General features: G+C 35.9%; 3 protein-coding genes across 3 annotated transcripts; all 3 read right to left on the bottom strand.

Annotated features, from left to right (window-relative positions):
• Nucleotides 1-28: 28 nt before the first annotated feature.
• Nucleotides 29-7,530, bottom strand: LOC131958568 (uncharacterized). Its single transcript, XM_059323664.1, has 4 exons — nucleotides 7,144-7,530; nucleotides 1,661-1,879; nucleotides 711-829; nucleotides 29-104 (listed from the first exon to the last, which is right to left on the bottom strand). Exons 1-4 carry the CDS (start codon nucleotides 7,528-7,530, stop codon nucleotides 29-31), a joined length of 801 nt encoding a protein of 266 aa, XP_059179647.1.
• Nucleotides 7,531-11,903: 4,373 nt separating this feature from the next.
• On the bottom strand, nucleotides 11,904-14,453 carry LOC131958567 (aurora kinase A-like). Its single transcript, XM_059323662.1, has 4 exons — nucleotides 14,049-14,453; nucleotides 13,253-13,471; nucleotides 12,191-12,309; nucleotides 11,904-11,979 (listed from the first exon to the last, which is right to left on the bottom strand). The coding sequence occupies exons 1-4, from the start codon at nucleotides 14,451-14,453 to the stop codon at nucleotides 11,904-11,906; spliced, it is 819 nt and encodes a 272-aa protein (XP_059179645.1).
• Nucleotides 14,454-20,385: 5,932 nt separating this feature from the next.
• Nucleotides 20,386-22,586, bottom strand: LOC131958564 (hormonally up-regulated neu tumor-associated kinase homolog B-like). The gene is made up of 4 exons (XM_059323652.1): nucleotides 22,182-22,586; nucleotides 21,281-21,499; nucleotides 20,691-20,809; nucleotides 20,386-20,461 (listed from the first exon to the last, which is right to left on the bottom strand). Exons 1-4 carry the CDS (start codon nucleotides 22,584-22,586, stop codon nucleotides 20,386-20,388), a joined length of 819 nt encoding a protein of 272 aa, XP_059179635.1.
• Nucleotides 22,587-25,451: the final 2,865 nt, after the last annotated feature.

The following is a 25,451-nucleotide window of genomic DNA, read 5'->3' as shown; positions in this document are numbered from 1 at the left end:
TCTCTTTTTTAATTGAACAAATTAGAGTTTATAAATCAAGCAGAATATCAGTGGCACTGGGGCGCTTGTTTGGGTCCTCTTGCAGGAGTAACAACACAACTTTCCTAAAGAATAACAAAGATAAAAAAAAATTAAATTATTGCTAAATTAATATAACACATCTTCCTGTTAATGAAGTAGCTAAATCGTATTTCAAAATATGCTCTGATTTCGTCCGGCAAATACCGATAATTAAATGTAATTAAAAAAAAATAAAAATACAATTTTTATGCAGTCAGTTCTGCCTAATTATTTTACACGACTAGGCGGAAGTGAAATTCCCTTTCAGAGCAAGTCCGGGCAAATGATTAGCGCTTATCTGTTTCCAGTGTTTCTTCCAGATTTTTTTCTCCGGGGGCACTTGAACTTTTTTGGAGGGGGGGGGGGGGGGCGGATAAAAATTTCCGGGTGGGGGCGGACACTGTTATTAAACGTATATAATTTCTATATGAATTAAATTTCGTTCGGGGGGGGGGGCGGTAGACCTTCTTCGGGGGAGGGGGGTGGGGGGCTGAACCCCCCGAAGAGATGCCTGGAAGAAACTCTCTTTCTATGACCAAACTACTAATTCCAACAAACTGGGACTACTTTAATACATGTACAATAACTTTTGACATCTCTAATAATGGCAAATTGTGTTATGAGTATAAAAGCTAAAAAAGATAACTCACCTCAATCTGATAGGTACAAGAGTGGCCTTAGTAATCTCCTCTTTGTAGTCTATCCAGAAAAAAGCCGTTTTCTTAAGTGCAATGGACCATAACGTCACACCCAGGGAGTACACATCCGCCTGTTGATTAGATAATTGAGGCGAAGAACTTCAATTAAAAATTAAATAAAATGTGTGAAGCGATACTGATATAATTAATTTGAGTAATTAAAACCCCAAACAGACAATCAAGGGGTTTATACTTTGTATTTATACTCGGTACACTTTTTTGGGAGGAAGTGACTTGGAGAAATGGTGTATAAACATTGGCGTAGCGAGGGGGGGGGGGCGCACCGGGTGACACTATTTACGGGGGTGACACCAAGGCAAAAAATAGCAAAATATATAGAGAACTATGATAATTCCACTTAATTAAGTTATTAATTCGAGTGTTAAAAAGTCTATTAAGAGCAAATTTGACAAATTCCGACAAGGGTGAAGGGAGGGGGGGGGGTGTAGCAAATCGAAAGTTAGTCCCCGGGCGCCGGGAAGGGTCGCTACTCCTCTGGGGGGGGGGGGTGACACCATTAAGTGCCTCACCGGGTGACACCCGACCTTGTTACGCCACTGTGTATAAATCACCATTAACCCTATCGTGGTGTCGAGGGATTTGTACATTCTAATAAACGCTCCATCAAGGGATTGACTTTACCAAACACAGTTATTTTAAATGGACTGACAACCAAAAACCTCAAATGGGCGTTAAAGGGAATGTTTCTACCAAAAAAAAAACACCTTACTTAAAGGGATTGACTCTGCTAAACAAATTGACTCTACCATACTAGCTTAAAGGGATTGACTCTACCAAACAAAAGCACCTTAAAGGGATTGACTCTACCATGCCAGCTTAAAGGGATTGACTCTACCAAACAAAATTAGCTTAAAGGGATTGACTCCACCAAACAAACGTACCTTAAAGGGATTGACTCTCAGCTGGCGAAAAGTCTCTGGCGCCCTGAAGGACCGTGTCCCATAATCCACCACCAGCTCCACCATCTTGTTTGGCACCACCCGGGACAGCCCGAAGTCTGCGAGAAGGGCGTGGTCGTGCCCGTCTACCAGGACGTTGGGGGGCTTGATGTCCCCGTGGATGACGTTCTTGGTGTGGAGGTATTTCACGGCCTCTGTGAGCTGGTGTGAGGGGAGACAAAAATAATAATATTTCATCGCATTGTGATCTGATGTAAGGGGAAACAACAATAATATTTCATCAGGGGACATAACAATAATAATTCATCGCATTGTGATCTGATGTAAGGGGACACAAAAATTAATATTTCACAGCATTGTGATCTGATGTAAGGGGAGACAACAATAATATTTCACCGCATTGTGATATGATATAAGGGGGACAACAATAATATTTCACCGCATTGTGATCTGATGTAATGGGACACAACAATAATATTTCACCGCATTGTGATATGATATAAGGGGGACAACAATAATATTTCACCGCATTGTGATCTGATATAAGGGGAGCAACAATAATATTTCACCGCACTGTGATCTGATGTAATGGGACACAACAATAATATTTCACCGCATTGTGATATGATATAAGGGGGACAACAATAATATTTCACCGCATTGTGATCTGATATAAGGGGGGCAACAATAATATTTCACCGCATTGTGATCTGGTGTAAGGGGAGACAACAACAATAATATTTCACTGCTTCTGTGAACTGGTATAAGGGGACACAAAAATAATATTTCACAGCATTGTGATCTAATGTAAGGGGACAAAACGAACATATTATTATATTTCACGGGTTCTATTATCTGCCGTAAGGGGGAAGAACTAACATTTTTATCACGGCTTTTGCTATGAAACATAAGGGGACATAACTAACATTAATTTCACCGAACAGAAAAAACAACATATTTTTTATGAAGAGTAAGTGTGTAGGTAATTCATGGCATCTGTGATGTAATATTATAAGAGGACAAAACCAATTAATATTTCACGTGTAATTTAAATAAATTATTACATAATACATAATCGTAAAGATATTAATAAGTGTTTTTGGACTAATTCGTTACATTCAATTTTGGAAGATTCAAGAGGTGCTTAGCTTCATCGAAGAAGATCAGGTTTGTTGTTTGGTTTGGGGTTTGTAAATTTAATGCGGGAACTGAAGCTTTTTTTTTTTAAAATTAATTTAAAATATCATATTTGGTTTTATGTGGTGCATTTTGGAAAGGTTTGAGGAAGAATTGTGTAAAAAATAAACCGGGAGTGATCTCCCCTAAACTTTCTCGAATATTTTTATATAAAACTAGGCATACTGCCTAGCTTCGCTTAGGTTTTGAAAAAAATTTGATAATTTGAATACTGATTATTTGGTGATGGATGAGGCGTGGAGTGCTTGAATCTAAACAGTAATGATAATTTTAGAGAAGATGTAGTATGTCCTTAAACATCCGCTTTCAGAGAAAAAATTCGAAAGTACGCAATTTATAACTAAAATGGAAATAGAACTACAGAGGTTCCATGAACAGTATATCTCATAATTTATATTACATTGACTTTTAAAATTAATTTTTTATTTAATTATGATACGAACTTTAATTAACAACTTATTTTTTTCTAAAACAAATGCTATACTTCGTCATTTTCTGTTTCTGTTTAAAATAGTATATAATTATTTGAAAAATAATTATTTAAAAAGGTTACCTCCCTTGAAAATTAACCGAATGACGTATGTCTGTGTTTACTTTTTTTTAAACAAAGTTACTATTCTTATATAAGAAAATACGATATATAAACACATTTAATGACTACAATGGCTTTTTCCGACGGGAAAAAGTTTTGTTCTTACCCTCCAGGGTCGGTCTACGACCTCAAATAATATTAAGGGGATCGATCGTCAACTTATTTATATATATCTCATATAAGTAGAATTTCACTCGCGGTCATCTTTTAGCACTGGTCGAGGGATTTGAGTCTGACCAACAGTTTTTCCATACGGCCTAGTCATCTATAGAAGTGTATGCAAAACATTAGCATGATGTACAGAGGTTAAGTAACGTAAAAATTGTGTTGAAATTACACTGTTTTCCCCATAAAATACAAAGATTATATAGGGAAATACGACTGGTCAGTTCTAGACCCTTTACGAAGTTTTCCCAGTTATGCCGAGTTTTTTGAGACACCCAAAGGCGTTCTCCTACCACCTCACAAAATATCAAGGGGGGTCGTCGGAGGAAATTTTTTTTCGTAATAGAGCTCATATAAAGAGAATTTCACTCGCGGTCACTTTTTAGCCCTCGTCGAGGGCTTTGAGTCAAACCGACAGTTTTCCCTAAAGGTCAAGCCATTTACCTAAGAGTATGCAAAAAATTAGCCAGATGTAAAGAGGGTAAGTGCCCTAAAAGCCGTTTTCAAATGACCCTCTGTTTTTCCCATAAAATACAAAGATTATATTGGGAAATACAACTGGTCAGTTCTGACCCCTTTACGAAGTTTTCCCAGATATGCCGAGTTTTTTGTGACACCGCAAGGTGTTCTCCTACCACCTCACAAAATTTCAAGGGGGGTCGTCGGAGGAAATTTTTTTTCGTAATAGAGCTCATATAAAGAGAATTTCACTCGCGGTCACATTTTAGCCCTCGTCGAGGACTTTGAGTGAGACCGACAGGTCTGCCCTACGGTCAAGCCATTTTTCTACAAACATGCCAAAAATTAGCCAGATGTAAAGAGGGTAAGTGCCCTAAAATCCGTTTTGAAATGACCCTCCGTTTTTCCCATAAAATACAAAGATTATATAGGGAAATACGACTGGTCAGTTTTGACCCTTTTCCCGATTTTTCCCGGACATGGCGAGTTTTTTGTGACACCCCAAGGCGTTCTCCTACCACCTCACAAAATATCAAGGGGGGTCGTCGGAGGAAATTTTTTTTCGTAATAGAGCTCATATAAAGAGAATTTCACTCGCGGTCACTTTTTAGCTTTCGTCGAGGGCTTTGAGTCAAACCGACAGGTCTGCCCTACGGTCAAGCCATTTACCTATAAACATTCCAAAAATTAGCCAGATGTAAACAGGGTAAGTGCCCTAAAATCCGTTTTGAAATGACCCTCTTTTTTCCCATAAAATACAAAGATTATATAGGGAAATACGACTGGTCAGTTTTGACCCATTTCCCGATTTTTCCCGGACATGGCGAGTTTTTTGTGACACCCCAGGGCGTTCTCCTACCACCTCACAAAATATCAAGGGAGGTCGTCGGAGGAAATTTTTTTTCGTAATAGAGCTCATATTAAGAGAATTTCACTCGCGGTCACTTTTTAGCCCTCGTCGAGGGCTTTGAGTCAAACCGACAGGTCTGCCCTACGGTCAAGCCATTTACCTATAAACATGCCAAAAATTAGCCAGATGTAAACAGGGTAAGTGCCCTAAAATCCGTTTTGAAATGACCCTCTGTTTTCCCCATAAAATACAAAGATTATAATGGGAAATACGACTGGTCAGTTTTGACCCATTTCCCGATTTTTCCCGGACATGGCGAGTTTTTTGTGACACCCCAAGGTGTTCTCCTACCACCTCACAAAATATCAAGGGGGGTCGTCGGAGGAAATTTTTTTTCGTAATAGATCTCATATAAAGAGAATTTCACTCGCGGTCACTTTTTAGCCCTCGTCGAGGGCTTTGAGTCAAACCGACAGTTTTCCCTAAAGGTCAAGCCATTTACCTATAAACATGCCAAAAATTAGCCAGATGTAAACAGGGTAAGTGCCCTAAAATCCGTTTTGAAATGACCCTCTGTTTTTCCCATAAAATACAAAGATTATATAGGGAATTACGACTGGTCAGTTTTGACCCATTTCCCGATTTTTCCCGGACATGGCGAGTTTTTTGTGACACCCCAAGGCGATCTCCTACCACCTCACGAAATTTCAAGGGGGGTCGTCGGAGGAAATTTGTTTTCGTAATATAGCCCATATAAGGCACCGGTCAGTCGAGGTCAGTTTTGACCCCCTCTCCGTAGACTTTTCGGCCAACCGTCACCGGCCTTCATGTTCTATAGCCGGAAGGCACCATCGTGCCAAATTTGACGCGCCTGCTGCGCCGGGAAGTGCCCTATCGGGCACCTGACCACTTTGCTTTATATATATAGATAGCAGGGGATGGGAACTCGGGCTATAAACATGATTTTTACAAGCTTTTATTTAACTCACTTCCTCTGTCGTCGCCAGTCTGTCTGTCGTCAGTCTAGATAGAAACGCAGGAGTGAAAATTCGGAAACTTCTACTTCACCGATACGATTCACATTTGACACGTGGGTCAAGACATGAAGACAATGCAATCTGAAACTAAATTTGACTTAATTGGATGCCTAATTATTTTTTTATGAATTAATAAAAATTTGGACCGAATTAGTAGGCATGTCTAGCCAACCACACCACACGCGTCATCACCTTCAATAGCTGCGCCATCACGTAATGGCTGCGTTCAAAAACCATTGTGCGCCTACTGAACGTGATGTTCAGTAGGCGCGCAATGGTTTTTAGTCATGTAACTCTATTGTAAATAAAACATGTAAAGTACTGAAAAAAAATTCATAAAAAGCGTTTTAATAACAAGCTTTTATGTAATGATGCACTAAAAAGTAGAAAATAAATTATAGACTACTATTTAAATAACTATAAAGAAAAGCGTGGGTGTCTTCCTTAACATTAGTAAAGGTATCCAATAGATACTAAAGTGACCCACGCTTTTCTTTTTTATAGTTATTTAAATAGTAGTCTATAATTTATTTTCTACTTTTTAGTGCATCATTACATAAAAGCTTGTTATTAATTAAAACGTTTTTTTTTATGATTTTTTAAAATCCATTTTAAATACTTAAAGTTTTAAAAATAGAATAAAATCTCGTAGACAAAAGAATTGCACACCGAGTGAACGCTAAATAAAAAAGTGCATAATAGTGCGCAATATTATTAGTACTTTAAAAAATTACATTAGTTTTTTGAGAAATCGGAAGTAGCGTAAATTACTACTTCCGGTCAACCGAAATTACTCAAAATTTAACAGAAGGTAGAGAATTAGATCTTTTACTTACATGTGAAATTTCATTTATCTATCTGAAATAGTACTCAAGTTATAGGCTTTTGAGAAATTCAAAGTAGGTAAAGTACCACTTCCGGTTATCGGAAATCGCTCAAAAGTTGATACGGATCTACGATTTTGATAAAATACTTATATATGAAATTTCATCAACCTAGCTGTAACGGTACTCAAGTTATCGTGTTTACACACGGACACACAGACAGACAGACAGACATACGGACAAGATTGCAAAATTATGTTTTTCCGTATCAACTACGTAGAACTACCAGTTCTAATTAACATTTTAAAAAAAAAGTTGTAGAAAACAAAGCAATAACCGACCTGTATAGAGAACCTCGTCTGTTGAACATCAGTCAACGAGGGCAGCAAAACACTCAAAGCGCCCTTCCTGCAATAAGGCATCACAATGGCAAGGTACTTATGGGTCGTTACCGTGGCAACAAGCTGTATCACACTGGGGTTCTTCAGCCGCTTCATGATCTCAACCTCCTTGTAGAAGTTTCTAGCAACGATGGAATCCTCACTGACCCTCTTCCCAGCGGCGTTAACTTTGTACAGGGTGAATTTTTTAACAGCGAACTTAACGTCAGGCTCGTCGACTGATGTTGCCAGTACGACTTTAGCCGTGGACCCGATGCCTATGACAGCCTCTTCTGTGGCTTTAAATTTAGATAAAAATTCTGTGTTGATTTCAAATGAGTGGTTCATTATGGATAAGGTGTGAATCTATCCGAATAAAGATTTAATGATATCTATCGAAGCGATGAGGAAACTATGAGTGGATTGGCTTGACCGCTCAATGTATCAATTTTACAACATGCGTCTGAGTAGTTATTATTTAGTTACGCTAAACTTTGGTGATGTTTGATACACTATAAACTGTCTGATTTATTTAATAAGCCCATCAAGTATTAACACGTTCGTGTTTACCCAGCCTCGTGTAGATGACTCTGTGATTTCGGCATGACGGATTCTCTGAATTTGTTTTTCTTTCATGTCGCGTCAACATCACCTTTGCCTAAGAAAAACAAGACACCATCTTGCTAGGCGACAGCAGCCGTAGGTGGCCGATGGCGTTGTCGTCACGAGCATATTTGACGCGCCCGACTGAACAAAAGCTTTTTTGTTTAAATCTTTCGCCGCAGGAGCCGCGTTTGTTTGTTTACCAGCACGCGGCACGGACCGTGGGTTAATGATAAGCACAATTAAAACACATTTAGTCTAGGGGTCATCCATAAATGACGTCACGCTTTTTTTGACGATTTTTACCTCCACCCCCTCCCCTCCGTCACACGTAGTCACAAATCGCCGAAATCCCGCCCCCCCCCCCTAAAATGACGTCACACCTCAGTCTACAACCAACCTCAAAGTTGCTTAATATCTTTCCAAAATCTTGTCAGAAATCTGTCAACACAGAGTATTTTGATCAATTCCTATTACAATTTATTAAAATCGTTTTCTAAAACGCGAAATAAAGGCTAAAGCTCGTTTTTAACACTGCTTTTTTTATAATGCAAAAAATATGACGTCACACCATATAACCCCCCCCTTTCCCCTATCATACACCGTCACAAAATTACGGACCCACCATCCCCCCCCCCCCGAGTGTGACGTCATTTATGGACGACCCCCTACTACATTTTAAATATAGATCCAACTAAATGTTAATTAAAACACATTTAGTCTACTACATTTTAAATATAGACCCAACTGATTGTTAATGTTAACACAATTAAATCAAATTTAGTCTACTATTAAAACATAGTTCCTATTAATTGCTAATGATAAACACAATTAAAACACATTTAATCATTTTTAATGATTAGACAACCGCGCGACATCCTGTCTAATACATTTTAAATGTAAACCTAGCTTTAATGATAAATCATTCTCCATATATTTTGACTGGATCACCCACCCACCTGGGTTCAGATATTTTTTTCGCCAGTGTGGGAGGGGATGGGGCACACAGATTAAAAAATATATTTTCTAAATAAATTACATATTTTTTCTATATCGCCCGAAAAGGGGGGGGGGGGGGGTGGCGTGCTACAGAGGATAGTAGTACTCTCCCCTGGAGGTGTCCTAAAATAAACACTGTATCTCAACCCAGTGCTCAAATGACCCTTATTTTTATTATTTTTGTTAATTCTGACAAAGATGTTAAAATAATTAGTTAAAATTGTGATGTGTTTGATTCTGTTTCAAATTGTGGGGGCCTACTATTGTTGAAGGGGAGTGGTCTAGCGGTAGAGAGCTGGACTGCTAACCCGTAAGTCTCGAGTTCGAATCCGGGTTCAAGTCAGTAGACCGTCCCTGAGTCCACCCAACTCTGATGGAGTGATGGGTACCTAACTCACGTTAGAGAAAGTAAAGGCGGCTGGGCATAGTGCTGACCACACTATCTCTTCATATGCCGAGGTCACAGAAACAAGTGAACTCTACTTCACTTGCCCCATAGACCGTCAGGTTTGAAAGGGAACTTTACTTTTGTTGGACAGGAGAGAGTTGAAGGTTTACAGCACGAAACTTGGAGTTTGCTACCCACCCCTGCACCTCACATAATATTATGTTACATATGTTCCACGACCTCGGCATTTGCAGGGATGGTAAGGTCAGCACTATGCCCAGCGGCCTTTATGTTAAAAATTTGTTAACGAAAGTAAGTCAGGTACCCATCAAATTTGACGCAATTAGATGATTAATTAATTTTTAAAGAATTAATGAAAAGTTCCAATATTAAGCTACTATTTAACGCCATTTTATATTATATGCACATTTTTCGTCGTGCTCATTTGGTGCGCAATAGTTTTTGGTCATTTAATTCCATTGCCTTAAAAATGTTAAGGCCGCTTCTTAAATTCTAGTAAAGGTATTCAACAGTTAATATAGCGACCCACGCTATTCTTTTTAGTTATTTTAATAGTAGTTCATTATTATATATTTTAAGAAAATCATTTATTTTCTTCTTTTTGAATGCATTATTACACTAAAGCTTGTTATTAAACATCAATATCATTAAGTGGATGTTTTTGTTTACGCTAAAATGTGTATGAAAGTAATTTCAGTTACTAGGAGTACACAGGTAATTTGTGTATGGTATTTGGTTTCTTTCCATCAACAAGAGCTATATAAATCCACAGAAATATATAAGTATATATAGTCCTACTTATTCAAAAGTGTCAATGAATCAGTAACGAGAATGTAACGGGAATAACAAATCGACAAATAAACAACATTTCATCTATAACACAAGTTATTATACGACAAATATTACGACAAAATAGAACAAAAACGTTTTTTGTTTTTTTTATTAAAACAATTGCCATTACAAGAACATAGACATACAGACATTTTATGAGACATTTTATGAGACATTTGAAAAATTAAATGCTTAATATAAAAAAATAGAATATGTAGATTTTAATTTCATAGTTATGGATTCAAAATGGTGAAGTTGAGTATATGGTCGTAAAAAGAAAGTGAGGGTGGGGGGGGGGGGGGGGGGGGGGTAAGGCTACGATTTCAACAGATAAGAACAAAGGCAATACATTTTTAGAAAAAAATATCACTTTTACAGTTAATTTACTTTTATTATCCCTTTGAAATTACTTTTATAAAAGAAGCAGACAAATTTTATTTACACAGACTAATTAAATTTGTTTATGGTGGAATGATATACTCAATACAGCTTCAGTAATCTTGAATATTAAACCATGAAAATAATCTTTTTTTTTTGTTGTTGTTGTTTTTAAATATTTTAAATATTTTTTTTAAAAATCTAAAACATAAATTTGATAAAAGATGTTAACGTTAAAGTTAACAATTGAAAAAGATAAGCTTATTAAAGCCACTGCTGAGGCAAATAGTAAAGTTCTAGAGACAATTTCGTATACATGATTTTCGATAAATAAATGCTCTAGAAATACATGTTTTCGTAATTTAAGTGGCTACACACATTTTTTTTTAATATTCGTCCTTAATATTTTCAAAACTTGCTATTGATTTTAGAATTAAAAAAAATGATCATTTGCTCATTGTTATTAGGATGAAATAAATTCCAATTTAAAAAAATAATTTTTTGACAATTTTCACGAAAAACAATATTTTGTCAAACTAAAAAATACAATTCCAATACTAAAATCTTTAAAAGCTACTAAAATAAAATTGTATGACAGAAGAAAAAATAAGACTGTGTTAGAGTATCTAAGAAGTTTATCAGGGAGTGAAAGAAGACAAAATACAGGAAATCTATAAAACAGAACAAGGACGTGTGACAATTACAAAAGCAAAATATTTAGGGGGTGGGGGAGGGGGGGGGGGTCTGCTTGGCATATAAAAGAAATTTGCTTACTTTTTCAAATCAATTTACACTAAAGTTTTAAGATTTAAAAAAATTAGAAACATAATAAAAACTATCTTTTCTTACAATTTACTTGTTTTTTTTTTCCAGGGCCAAACTCATTTTGTTTAAAAAGTTACTAAAGTAACTAAAGTTACTAAAGAGTAACTAAAAATGTTAATAAAAGTAACTAAAGTTACTAAATTGTAAAATATCAATAATAGTCAAATAATTACTTTATTTTTAAAAATGTAATTAGAAATTTAACTTAAAACACACTGTAATAGTAAAATGAAATTATTGGCTATTCTTTTGGCATTCTTCATTTGGCATCCATTTTAATATAGACACCTATGATGAAAAAAAAAACTTTGTTAGAAAAATGTAAGATTATATAAATGTTGAATTTAAGAAAAAAAAATGCTTAATTTTATAACTTCAATTATTTATTTGTTAATTAATTTTTTCAAATTAATTAAACAAGTTTCAGAAACAATAGTGCTGTTACAGGGAAAATTAATTTGTACCCAACCAAATTCCTTTAATTTTTTAGATTGTCTAATACGGGATAAAAATAATATGTAATTCTTACAGGACAAATTATTAATGTCGCAGCATTGGTTATCTTCATTAAAATCACGTTATATTACGATAATAAACAGCAATTGAATGTATCACATTGATATGTAATAAAAGTAAATACCTCTGTACATGTAGACTTGTGAGTTGAACTCGTCCATCACATATCTTCTAGAACATGTGTGGCTGTGGGTCTTTCTGCTGGGTTTATGTGCAGGAGAGATTCGATCACACTCCTGTAAAAAAAAGAAAACCGTAAATTATGTAATATTTAATAAAAACATTTTTATTTTTAATTTTGAAAAAGTTATAATTTTCTTTATAAAGAATGCATAAATAAAAAAATAGGGTATAATAATATTTTATAAGGATAAGAGATCAAATGAAAATACATAATGTTCCTTAAGAAAAAGGCAAAAAGGTAATTTATCTAGAAGAATAAATTACCTGTATTTGAGTGGCACGTGTGTGGCCAATTCCAGCTCTCTAACGAACGGAATGTCTAGCTTGGGTTTTCTCTTTAAGGCGATAGCCCAGAGGGTGACTCCAAGGGAATACAAGTCTGTCTGTAAGGAGTTAATAGAAGATGGTAGTGGTGGTTGTTGAAGTTGATAGAAGATGGGAGTGATGGTTGTTGTAGTTGATATTAGATGGGAGTGATGGTTGTTAAAGTTGATAACATATGTGAGTGATGGTTGTTGAAGTTGATAACATATGTGAGTGATGGTTGTTGAAGTTGATATAGGATGTGAGTGTTGGTTGTTGAAGTTGATAGAAGATGTGAGTGATGGTTGTTGAAGTTGATAGAAAATGGAAGTGATGGTTGTTGAAGTTGATAGAAGATGTGAGTGATGGTTGTTGAAGTTGATAGAAAATGGAAGTGATGGTTGTTGAAGTTAATAGAAGATGTGAGTGATGGTTGATGAAGTTGATATAAGATGTGAAAGATGGTTGATGAAGTTGATATAGCATGTTGATATAATGGTTGAAGTTGATACAGAATGTAATTATATGGTGGTTGTTGAAGTTGATACAAGATGTCAATATGGTAGTTGTTGAAGTTGATATCAGATGTGGGTGATGATTATTGAAGCTAATACCGGATGATAATGATGGTTGTTAAAGTTGATAGATGTGATTATGATGGTTGTTGTTTACGTTAATAGATGATTTAAAGGTGATGATTTTTGGAGTTGATACAGGATGTAAATATAATGGATATTCAAGTCAAAGCAAGGATGTTAATGCGATGAATTATCAGATAGGTATTATAATCATTACAAATTAATATGTATTATAATAGACCTATGTATTGATATTTACTAATATGTATCCATAGAATACGTTTACACACATATTTAAATAAATAAAAATGGACCTAAACCATTGGAAACTACAGTAACTTTAAAATAATGGATACTTTTAAAAGAGCTGATACAAATCATAAGCGTAATAAAAGTAAATAAAAATGCTAAAATAAATGACGGGACTTGATGCTAGTAGACTGACCTTAAAAGGGTTAACCCTGTCGTCGCTGAAAGTCTCCGGAGCCCTGTAGGTCGTGGTACCAAAGTGGACGAACATCTCCACCATCCTGTGTGGCACCGCCCGGGAGAGACCAAAGTCTGAGAGCAGGGCAGTGTCGTCGTCGCTGATGAGGACGTTCTGAGGTTTGATGTCGCCGTGGATGATGTTGCGGTTGTGGAGGTACTCTACGGCTTCAGTCACCTGCAACAAGGTGGGGGGGGGGGTTCTATTTTTAGATGTCTATGGTAATATGGTTTTACAGTATTAATATCATGTAGTAAGGGCAGAAGGTTAGGAAATAATGATTGTTAATCATTTGAGATTAAGTATACGTAAATTAATCAAACTTTACGAATAGTGGGATTAACATTGTTTTTTAATTTAAAATTGGTTCTCTATTTTTTTCCAGGTGTCTGATTCAGTTTATTGAAACAGGTGAATAACAAAGTAACGGGGAATATGGAAGCGGGGTTCTAAAACATGGCATTGTACTTAACATACCAGGGGTTGTAAACAACACGACCTTTAGTGTATTTATAAAACGAGGGAATACATTTTATTTAAGAACAGTGGTGTTTGATGAATCATTATTTACATTTATAAAACAAATAGATAATATGATATTTAAAAAAAAATTGTATTATGAATTAAGTTTGATTTAAGAAAATTTTATTTATAAAATAATTATAATAAAATATTTTTTTTTATGAATCTGGCCATACATTTTTAAAACCAATAAATATTATATTATTAATTATTTAAAGATATAAGAACACACCTGTCTCATGTATCTGGCTTGCAATGCAGGTACCAACGTGGTCAACATTTTGGCCAGTGTACCTTTGGGGCAGTACGGCATAATCAGAGCCAGGTACCTTGGCGTCTTGACGTAAGCCACGAGGGGCATGATGTTTGGGTGGTGAAGCTGTTTCATCATCTGCACCTCTCTCTGGAAGTTTCTCCTCACCCTAGCGTCCTCTTCGGCGTCGTCCCCCTGGGCGTCCGCGCCTGTGAGTGGAAACTTCTTGACGGCTCGCCTGTACTGGGGGTGTTTGATGAACGTGGCGAGGACGACTTCACCTGAGCTGCCTCGGCCTAAGACGGGGCCCTCGTGGATTTGAAACTCGATGAAAAAGTCTCCGTCTAAGTCAAGCTCGAAGTATTTGAAACTCTCCGTACTCATAGTGGATAAAGAAACGAGTAGTTACGATATGCCAACGTCTACTAGGATTAGTTCTAGACGCTTGTGAGAAAGACAAATTTCAGTGCCTGATTTAGAATGCTGTGATGTATAAGATGGTTTCAGTGAAGGATGTAGTCAATGTCTGGAATAGCCTACATCAAACTACTGAAAAGTATGCGAGTCAAACTCAGTTGAGGATGTGAAATCGTGCACAAATACTTGGTTTGAAAACATACATGCTAATGCTAGAATTTTGAACCGACTTATATTAAGTATCAGGAAACCTGCGTTATGCTAATTCTGACCAATCAAGGATTGGCATCACCAACTAGATAAAACTTTTTTGACCAGTGGTCAAATTTTATTTCCTCTGGGGTTTTTTTTTTGGCAATCGATATATGTGATTATAATAATGGAAATATGGACAGGGGCGGTCAAGTGACGCCATAGGTACAGACATCAATAGATCAGAGGACGGGACGGTGAGGTGGGCGACACGCTTCAGTGCGCTTGCCGCTCGCTCACGTCATCTGACACTTGAATGGACGTCACAAAACACCTTTTCTGTTTGTTTAGGTGTGTGTGTGTGAGGGTGGGGGAGGGCGGGAACTGGAGCGTCCCTGGCGTCAAGTTAAAAATATTTTTGAGTTCAGGTGTAATTAATTAATTCCACAATTTTAACAAGTAAAACAAATGTTATCGTTAAATTGAGAAACAAGACTATTCGAACCCAGTTTGCTTTTTAATTAGTTCTATTGTACCTAATGACTAAAATAATCATCTTAAGAGCGTACGTGATTTTAAGGTGAATAGATAGTAATTTGTTATGGTACATTGTTTATGTTGCCTACCCATAAATCCATGAAAACAATTTGCACCCGAACACTGTTCTCCAACAATATTCTATTACTTTGTACATTACATACAATGTAATATTTATAAACACAATTCTGAAAGTGTACGGAAAATGGTGTTGTATTGTGTACATTTTATCATACAAACGACCCCTTCCACAGTGTATCATATAGACAACACAATTTTGAATAAAGCAATAGTTCTAGTAACACCCACCCACCCCCCACACATATAAGTCAACCACCACTGAAATTTTGCAAGTTTTAGTAATCCCCCCCCCCCCACACACACACACAACAAAACAAGCTCCCTGAAATTATGCAAAAAAATGTAGTAACCCCCCCACACATACACTACACACACCTGAAATTATGCAACATTTATAGTAATCCCTCCTGCTCCACCCATCCCACACAACACAAGCTAAACACACCTAAGATTATACAAACATTTTAGCAACCCCCCCCTGAGAATTCATGCATACAAGTCTACTACCCATGAAATCAACTCCCCCCCCCCCCCACGCACGTAAACACGCAAGTCAACCACGCAAATAACTATCTCTAGTAACTCTGGGTGGGAAATATAATAATATATTCATGCCAGTGGGGTCGTTAGGTCGGGTGTCACCCTAAAATTTGCAGTTATTGTCACCCATCCACCCCCGTAAAGCGTTAAAGTGTTCACATTTAATGATGTTTATCTATAGTCGGTTGTTAATACACCTTGGTGTAGTATTGTTTTCTCTATAGTTTGCATGTTTAAGTCATGGTGTTACCCCGCACCCTCCCCCACCTTCCTTTTTGGGATGGTCATTATGTGCTTAAAATGCTTTTAGCTCTAATTAACCATTCATTGAACTGGCAAAAAAAAAACAACACTTTTATTCTATTTATCTTGCAATTTTTTTTCTTGGTATCACCCGTTTAAATGGTGCCACCCGGTGCCGTACGCGCACCCCCCCCCCCCCCGCCCTGCGACGCCTATGATTCATAGTAATAGTTTGATCCACAAAGTTATTTTATAACTAATGTCGGACGCTGAATTTTTTTGCTTGAGATGCTGGTCATCTTCGTGTTGTGTGCATCATAGAAAATAAAACAACGTTTTTGGGTTGACTTCAATACGAATCGCTGTGCCATCCCTTAGGTGTACCAACTCAGGTGTCACCCCAACTTTTTAACAATTTGTACTTGTTGTCACCCCACTCCCCAATTATTTTATGCTTGGTCTCACCCCACTCTCCAATTATTTTATGCTTGGTGTCACCCCACTCCTACATTAGTTTATGCTTGGTGTAACCCCACTCCCCAATTTTTGTTTTGTTTTTGTGCATAGGGTCACCCTACTACCTAACTATTCGATTATTTTAATTGGGGGGGTCGTCCATAAATGGCGTCACATTCACAGGGGGGAGGGGGTCCGTAATTTTGTGACGATGTGTGACGAGGGGGAGGGGGGGGGGGGTTCAGATGGTGCGACGTCACATTTTTTGCATTATAAAAAAGCAATGTTAGAAAACGAATTTTAGACGTTATTTCGCGTTTTAGAAAACTGATTTGATAAATTGCAATAGAGGAATTGATCAAAATACTTTATTTTGACAGAGTTCGGAGAAGATTTTGGAAAAATATCGACGTTTAAAGAAAAATTCAACTGCAATTTCGAGGATGGGTTGTAGGTTGAGGTGTGACGTCATTTTAGGGGGGGGGTCTGGCTTTTTGTGACGATGTGTGACTGAGGGTAGGGTGGGGGAGGTAAAAATCGTCCAAAAAAGCGTGACGTCATTTATGGATGACCCCTTGGATAAAGATTAAACTATTATAGACAACATATTTTATGATTTTACAATTTAGTATCACCCCCTAAATGGTGTCACCATGTGCGGACCACACCCCTACCCCAGCCTAATGCCACAACCGCTTCAGGTGTCATATTTTCTCACCGTGGTCGCTGATTCATAACAATCCATTCAGCGACCATGTTTTCGGCTTTCCTTTGATGTAACCTCCGCCATTCTAGTGTCATTGATATTATCAATGATTTTTCAGTGAATGATTTTTCAAAGATAGCCGGCGTCATCAGCGTCTTATAATTGTGCTAAGTCTTCAAAGGTAGAGAAACGCCGGGCGTATCTTTGAGCCTCGAGCAAGTGTCAGCTATGTAGGTCACCCACATGTTTTTCTATACCTCGCCTAACGACAACAACAAAACAATTCATGTTGGCTAGGTTATTTTCGTGTGTCGGTATCCACACTCAAGGTGCTATTCTTTTGTCATCATGGTAGATAACTCGCATGTGTTGTCGCCCGGTCATTACTGTCTTTTATCAGCGCCCCTTTTGATATTGCCGTTTTCCTTGCTGTGACTTAATACTTTTTAATTGATTGATTTCAAAGATCGCAATAGTTTCGTGTTTTTATTTTTGTTTGTATCTTATTTAAGAATGGAAGCCTTGGTCAGGTGACATTGGATGTAGGTCATCCGCATGTTACCAATAGCTGGCAAAACTAAACAACTTTTGTCGGCTAACTTCATAAACCGTCCCTGTTCTTATCCACCTTAGCCAAAGATGGTCATCATTACAAGTCTTTTATGTCTATTTTGTTATATGTCCCTTGAAGTTGTCCGTTTCATGGCAGAGTTTCTACCGCCCCCGAACGAATAGAAAATATCGACTTTTTACAGTGTCCGACCCCCCCTCCCCCCCCGAAGAAAGTCTACCCCCCTCTCCCCCCCCCCCCCCCCGAAAATTTCAAGTGCCCCCTCGGAGAAAAAAGTCTTGAAGAAACACTGTTTCATGATATTGTCATAACGTTCGTCGGCCCGTTGAGTAAATATTTATTAATTTTAACGAATTAAAAAAAAAAATTAAGAAATTTTATTTGAAATTGCTCTAGCTTGTAAAAGATGTTTTAAGCCAATACCAGGTCCTCATGGTTAGTGCAAGAAAAATATTCTAAGTAAAAATTAATATGTATAGAAAAATAACTTTAAAATATTTTAAAGTATAATTAGGTGATATGAAATGTTATTAGAAAGCTAGTAATTTGGACTTAATTCTTCGCCGTATATTGGAGAACCCCCATCATAAGTTAATTAAGAATCAACTAAAAAGAAAATACTAAAAAAAAACAACCTTATTCCTAAGACTTGAAATCGGATTTAAAAAAAAAAGAAACTAAATAAATGTATCGGTTAAAAACGTTATTTTTCGTAATAATGACGTTACTATTGTGAATGTTTTGTAATGAATCAGTTGAAGTGTTCTGATAATTCATGTTTTTTTTTAATTTACAGACAAGTCACTGAGTTATAGGTACATAAATTATTAGTATTGTACTATTTAGACGAATTACATTGATTTTTATTCTAATATTTCACTCCATATCTCTTCATCATACCGGAATTTTATTAATTACTGGCACTGAAGATGGTTTAAGTCTGGAACTCATCATTTCACACATAGACAGACATTCCTTGACCAAGTTAGACCCATGTTGAAAACAGTTTCAAATATTAATGTCTTCTTATACCATTTCACTACCACACTAAAATCTATCTAAAACTTCGAGTTTTAGTTTGCTATATTTTCTCCACAAAAACTTCTGTTTTCTCCTATTGAATGAACCAACAAGCCAGTACTCCCCTGACATAATAGCTGACATATAAGTCAAATGAACACACAGATTAAGCCAAGAAGTGGGGCAATATGAAATTAGGAAACCCTTTCGTTTAACATTTACGATCTAAACACAAACAAACGGAACCACAGAGTAACAAATTAGTAATTAAAAAGATAAAGTTCGTAAACATTTATGTGTTTATTTCATTAAAAATTCATCATATCAGATTATTATTTAATTAAAAATGCATCATTAAAAACAATATCAGATTATAATTTTAGCGAGTGAATTTTATTGTTGTCAATACGTTCTTTATATACGTTATTTATTTAGCAGAACACAATATGATCAGTATATAAAAGTTCATACGCATTGAAAAATTTATTCCATTTCAAATCAACCTTAAAAATATACACACACTTAAACTATATACAAGTTAAAAATCATACAGTAAAATTACAGTCTAGGAAGGATTTCAAAGAATCAAATGGTACACAATTTACATATCTCACGTGGTCACCACCAAAATCTATCATAAAAACTGTGTTCATCATTCACAAGTTTATACCATTCAGTTTAAACACGATTTTAAAATAATAAATATTTTTAAGCATACTTTTATGTTCATAAAAAATCAATTACAATGTCCAATTTACAATTTCATTTGTTCTTTCAATTTACATTATAAAAATAGTATTTTGATTTCTGATGTTAAAATAAAATAAAAATTAAATGCTCTTTATGACCAAGACGCTTAGGTCTAAACACCCGGAGACAATTTTAACGCTCTACATCAAACAACTTTATTTCCAGATTAAGCAATTCTTGTGATCTATAGTTAAAACCAACACACATTCTATGCAGGGATATCTATGAATAGCTGCAACCACTAACAATGTCAGTCAAGATTCATACGTTGTGTATTTGATAAATGCTGCAACTGGTTTGCCACTCTACTGTCTCTACAACATTGTAGATCAGTTCTCGGTATCCTGCACCCATGTACGAACAATTAGTCGTTACCGCCTGACGCGGTAAATTATCTTGTTGGTTAGCCGTACCATCATCTCAGGTCTTTTCTTGACCATCGGTGTGGGTGTGTGGGTGGAGAGGGGGGTGGAGGAGGGGGGAGGGGGGGGGGGGCTTGAACCTGCACAATTAAAAATAATATTTTCTCAGATAAAGAAAGCCAAAAAAAAAATTGAATATAAAATATAAATACATTTAAAAAAAAGAAAATATTTAAATTAGCAATAATTTAATTTTTGGAAATTTAATAATTTGAAGACTAGCCGATCCACTCTTTATATTGCTTCGGCAATAAAAGCTAATTAAAAATAAATATAACGCTAACCTTAAACTAAAAGTGCGTAAGGAGAACTATAAAATTTAAATTAATAAATTACCTTATCATGTTAGGCTTAACTTAACGTTAAGGTAAGCTGATTGTTTCATAAATCTTCAAGAATTTGACTGGCATTTGGTCTTTTCTTTGGGTCTGTGTTCAGGAGAGACACAATGACAGTCCTGTGATAAGAAAACAATTACATACATTTAACAATGATAAATTACTATTTCAGTGTTTTGTATAATATAATATAAAAAATTAAATAGCTTCTAATTTTATTGTATAAAGTTAATAAACATTCTAGTTTCGGTTCATCCAATCGACACGATCCTACTTGCAATGCTAATAATACAAATTAAAATTTCAGATATAGTAAGAATAAACTTGAGCCGAGCTTACGGTATTTACCTAGTAAAGGGAGGTAAGTGTGAGGCGGAGGTGATCTCTTCCACGTAGTCCATCCATTTCTTGGGTTTTTTCTTCAGGGCTATGGCCCAGAGGGTGACACCCAGGGAGTACAAGTCAGCCTGAAGAGAGAGGAACATGACGTGGTTATATTTAATATTGACAACATGAATTACAGGGGCGTTACGAGGGGGGGGGGCCGCCCTTTTCATCATTATTTTCAACTTTTTTTTTTCACTTCAGGCGCATTTAAAAACATTGCCTATATCGAACATATGACCTAAAGTGTGTCTCTCTTTATAAAAGAATAATAAAAATACAATTTAATCTAGTAGTTCTACTTTTTTGTTAAATCGGTAAATAAAATATTGACATAATTTTTTATTTACACAATTAGTAATTTTTTAAAATACGTTAATATTTGAACTAAATAGTCTAGAATTATTTACTTATAAAGTTTTTTTTTTTAAATTTAAAAAAATTAAACGTATAATTTGACCCCCCCCCCCCCAAAAAAAAAAAACCATAAAAAAACAAAAAAAATTAAACAAAAAATTTAGTATTATTATACTCTGTAAAAAAGAAACACCAACCTTGAAAGGGTTAACCCTCTCCGCCAGGAATGTTTCCGGCGCCCTGTAGGACATGGTGCCGAAGTTCATGAAAATCTCAACCGTCTTGTTAGGCACTGCCCGAGACAGACCGAAGTCTGAGACCAGGGCATTATCGTGCTCGTCTATCAAGACGTTCAACGGCTTCAGGTCGCCGTGGATGATGTTCTTGCTGTGTAGATACTCCACAGCTGTTGTTATCTGAAGTCGTAATAAATAAGAATTATTATTATTATTATTATATAAAGTTACAAGAAATAATAATACAGGTCTAACATAATGACAATCTAAAGTCATAATAAATAATAATAATAAATAATAATTTTCTAAAGTAACAAAGATAATTTAAAGTAATGTTATAATAAATAAACATAATTATTGTTTGAAGTGACCAGAAATATTAATGCGAGTATAATATAATAATAATTTAAAGTCATAATAAATAATAGTTATTTTCTAAAGGTACAAAGAAAATAAAAAGTAATGTTATTATAAATAATAACAGTTATGAGCATTAGTATAATATTAGTACTCGAATAAACCTATGAATCTATTAGATCTTTTTGTAACTTCAATATGCATATTTCAACAAGAAAATATGTGAACATTAAACGAAAACATTCTTTTGTTAAAGAAACCATGCGGTAAATTTTTTCTTCTAACTATTAGATTTACCAGCTATGTTTAATCCTTCAAGAAATTTAACCAAAATACTAAATGATCAACCCTTTATTAAAAACTAAAAACACAAATATTATATGAATATACGTAGTTCTAACGCCGAGTAAAATTCTATAGAATTTATTACAACAATATAATATTTCATGTTGACTTATGGTAGCACTATTTACATGCGTGAGTATATAATAAAAAAATGACTTACCTGTCTTGAATACTTCTGCTGATCACTCGTAGACAACTCAACAAGCAGACGACTGAGATCTCCTTTTGGACAGTACGGCATCACGATAGCCAGGTAGAAGGGCGTCTTGACGGATGCTATCAGCGGCATGATGTTGGTGTTACTGACCCGCCTCATGATGCTGACCTCTTTGAAAAAGTTCCGGATTACCGTGGAGTCCTCTTCAGCTTCCTCATCGTCCGTGTGGATCCCGTGTAAGGCGAATTTCTTTACCGCCCGCTGGACGTACGGTTCCTCGAATGATGTGGCTAGCACCACCATGCCGGAACTCCCTCGGCCGATGGTTTTACCTTCGAAGGCGTCAAACTCTTCGAAAAAATCGCGGTCGATTTCGTAGTCTGCGGAGTTAACATTGTACTGGGCCATTGTGTCAAGAATCTCGAAGCAGGATACGTGGTATTTAAAAAATCACTGTAATGTAAGTCTTAGCGATCTCAAAGAAAGCTGAAAACGAAATGAAATTTTGACTCTGGGTGATGGTACTTATATTCAACTGTTAGTTTGTTGATGAATTTTGTAACAGCCAATGAACGAACAGTTGATTAAATACGATTGGTCGGTTGTGTATTGAAACGCGTGATCGCCACGCATTGTTTTTTTTTTTTTAACGAATCGTGTTTAGGGGGAGGATGACGTCAGGGCTTGACCAGCGGCCGATACGCCTGGCTTAACGTCGCGCTTGATGTGTTTTAGGTCTCTTGTTGTTTTGTTTACCTACGGCGCGATGACACCTGTGAAGCGGTTCCGCCTGCCACCTTGTATGTTTTCTTACCTGCCCTTTGGTGTGTGGACAGGTGACGTAAGAAATTAGGCACCATGTTGTGTTGTGTTAGGTCAGGTGGTCAGCTGATGTAAACTTCAATGAGATCAGAATACTCTGGTAACTAATGCTAATCACCAACGTACGTAATGCCAATAATGGGTAATTTTAAAGGGCCATTTGTGAAAAATTATTCATTATACTTCTCAATTTTGCCCACGATAATTTAATTTTCATTTATTTAAATAGTATCACTTAAAACATCATACCAATAAAGCTGGTAATTTTCTTTAAAAAAAAAAGACCCTTCAAATTATTTAAACAATAACAAATAAAATAACCTGACATTTAAAAACAAGGATGGTTCCCCTATAAGTAAAATTGGTAGTTTTCTTTAAAAAAACAACAACTTTTAATGATCTACACAGCATGAAATAAAATAACTTAAAAATATAAATAAGATGGTTCCCCGCTAAATAAAGCTGGTAGTTTTCATTCCAAAAAAAACTTGAATATTATTTAAACAGTATCAAATAAAATAACCTAACATTAAAAAAAAAAGTTTGTTCTCGCTTAGTAAATCTTGAGATTTCGTGCATGTAAACAACTCAGTTATAATTAATACGACATGAATTGCCTGAACCAAATTGCTGCTTTTAGAGCGGCTTTGTTCTTACTAGATTTTCGTTGAAATTTAATTATAAATTGCCTCCCATATAAAACTCGGGTCGAGAGCAATATTGCAAAAAGAAATAGACAATTCTATACTTAAGAAAAATGTAAATTAAAAAGCGTGCCTGATGACATATTGTTCTGTTTGTTAATTTAGCGTAATAGAAAACAATCATATTGTGAGATGCTGTTTTGTTAACACACAGGGTAGGCTTGTTGTAAAGATAGGTCTTTGTTTTGCTGTCCTAGTTAAATATTAAAATGTACTGATAGGTCTTTGTTTTTTTGCTCTAATTAAATATTAAAATGTAGCGATAGGTCATTGTTTTGCAGCCCTAGTTAAATATTAAAATGTACTGATAGGTCTTTGTTTTGCTGCCCTAGTTAAATACTAAAATATACTGATAGGTCTTTGTTTTGCAAATATTAAAATGATATAGGGATAGGGCTTTGTTTTGCAGCTCTAGTTAAATATTAAACTGTCGTGGAGATAGGTCTTTGTTTTAATGCCCAAGTTAAATATTAAAATGATATAGATAAATGGCTTTGTTTTGTTGCTCTAATTAAATATTAAAATGTAGTGATAGGTCTTTGTTTTGCAGCTCTAGTTAAATATTAAAACGTAATGATAGGTCTTTGTTTTGCAGCCCTAGTTAAATATTAAAATGTAGTGATAGGTCTTTGTTTTGCAGCTCTAGTTACATATTAAATGCAGTGATAGGTCTTTGATTTGCTGCCCTAAATAAATATTTACATGTTGTAGAGATAAGTCTTTTTTTTCTGCCCACGTTCAAATTTAGACTGTTGTGGAGATAGGTTTTTGTGTTTCTGCCCTAGTTAAACATTCAGCTTTTTCGACTTTCAACCAACTATATTAAACGTGACTAAGTGATTGAATTAAATTAATGATTGTTTTAGGCTTGTAGATGTGTTGATCTGTAACTTTCAACCAACTAAATCAAACATGACCAAATGATTGAATTAAATCAATGATTGTTTTAAAGTTGTAAATTTTTTATCTGTGACTTTCAACCAACTAAATTAAACATGACCAAATGATTGAATTAAATCCATGATTGTTTACGAATACTTTTCAGACTTTCACCTCCATACTACGTAAACGTTTTTTGCGGCTATGACAGGTGCCCTATAGAGGTGTCAGTTGACGTGGACAAGTGACAAACAGGGGCGTAGCGAGGGGGTGCGGGGTGCGGACCGCACCGGGTGACACCATTTAGGGGGGTGACACCAAGGCAAAAAATAGCAAAATATATAGAGAAAAATGATAATTCTACTTAATAGAGTGATTAATTAGAGTGTTAAATAGCATTTTAAGAGGTGGGGGGTGCAAATCGAAAATTGAAAGTTTGTCCTCGGGAAGGGTCGTTGCGGCTCTGGGGGGTGACACCATTAAGTGCCGCACCGGGTGACACCCGACCTCGCTACGCCACTGCACACACATACTCACAAAATGCACTATCATAGAAACACACAGACACACACTCATCGTAATACACTGGGGCATACAGTATACACATACATAGATATACACATAGACCCACCCATAGACATACATACAAACACACATAGACGCATACACACACATACACACAAACACTTAAGTTTAAATGTGTAGCTTTGCCTTCATTAGAAAAAAATTGTAACGTGTCCTCATAGTTCTATTAGATGGCCCAGTGGCTGATCTATTAGATGGCCCAGTGGCAGATCTATTAGATGGCCCAGTAGCAAATCTATTAGATGGCCCTGTAGCAGATCTATTAGATGGCCCAGTAGCAGAT

This window comes from Physella acuta, unplaced genomic scaffold (genome assembly GCF_028476545.2).
Source record: "Physella acuta isolate Inbredline_101_S28 unplaced genomic scaffold, ASM2847654v3 ptg001336l, whole genome shotgun sequence".
NCBI lineage: Eukaryota > Metazoa > Mollusca > Gastropoda > Physidae > Physella > Physella acuta.
Note: the sequence above shows the minus strand (reverse complement) of the source record. Positions and strands in the feature narration are given on the sequence as shown.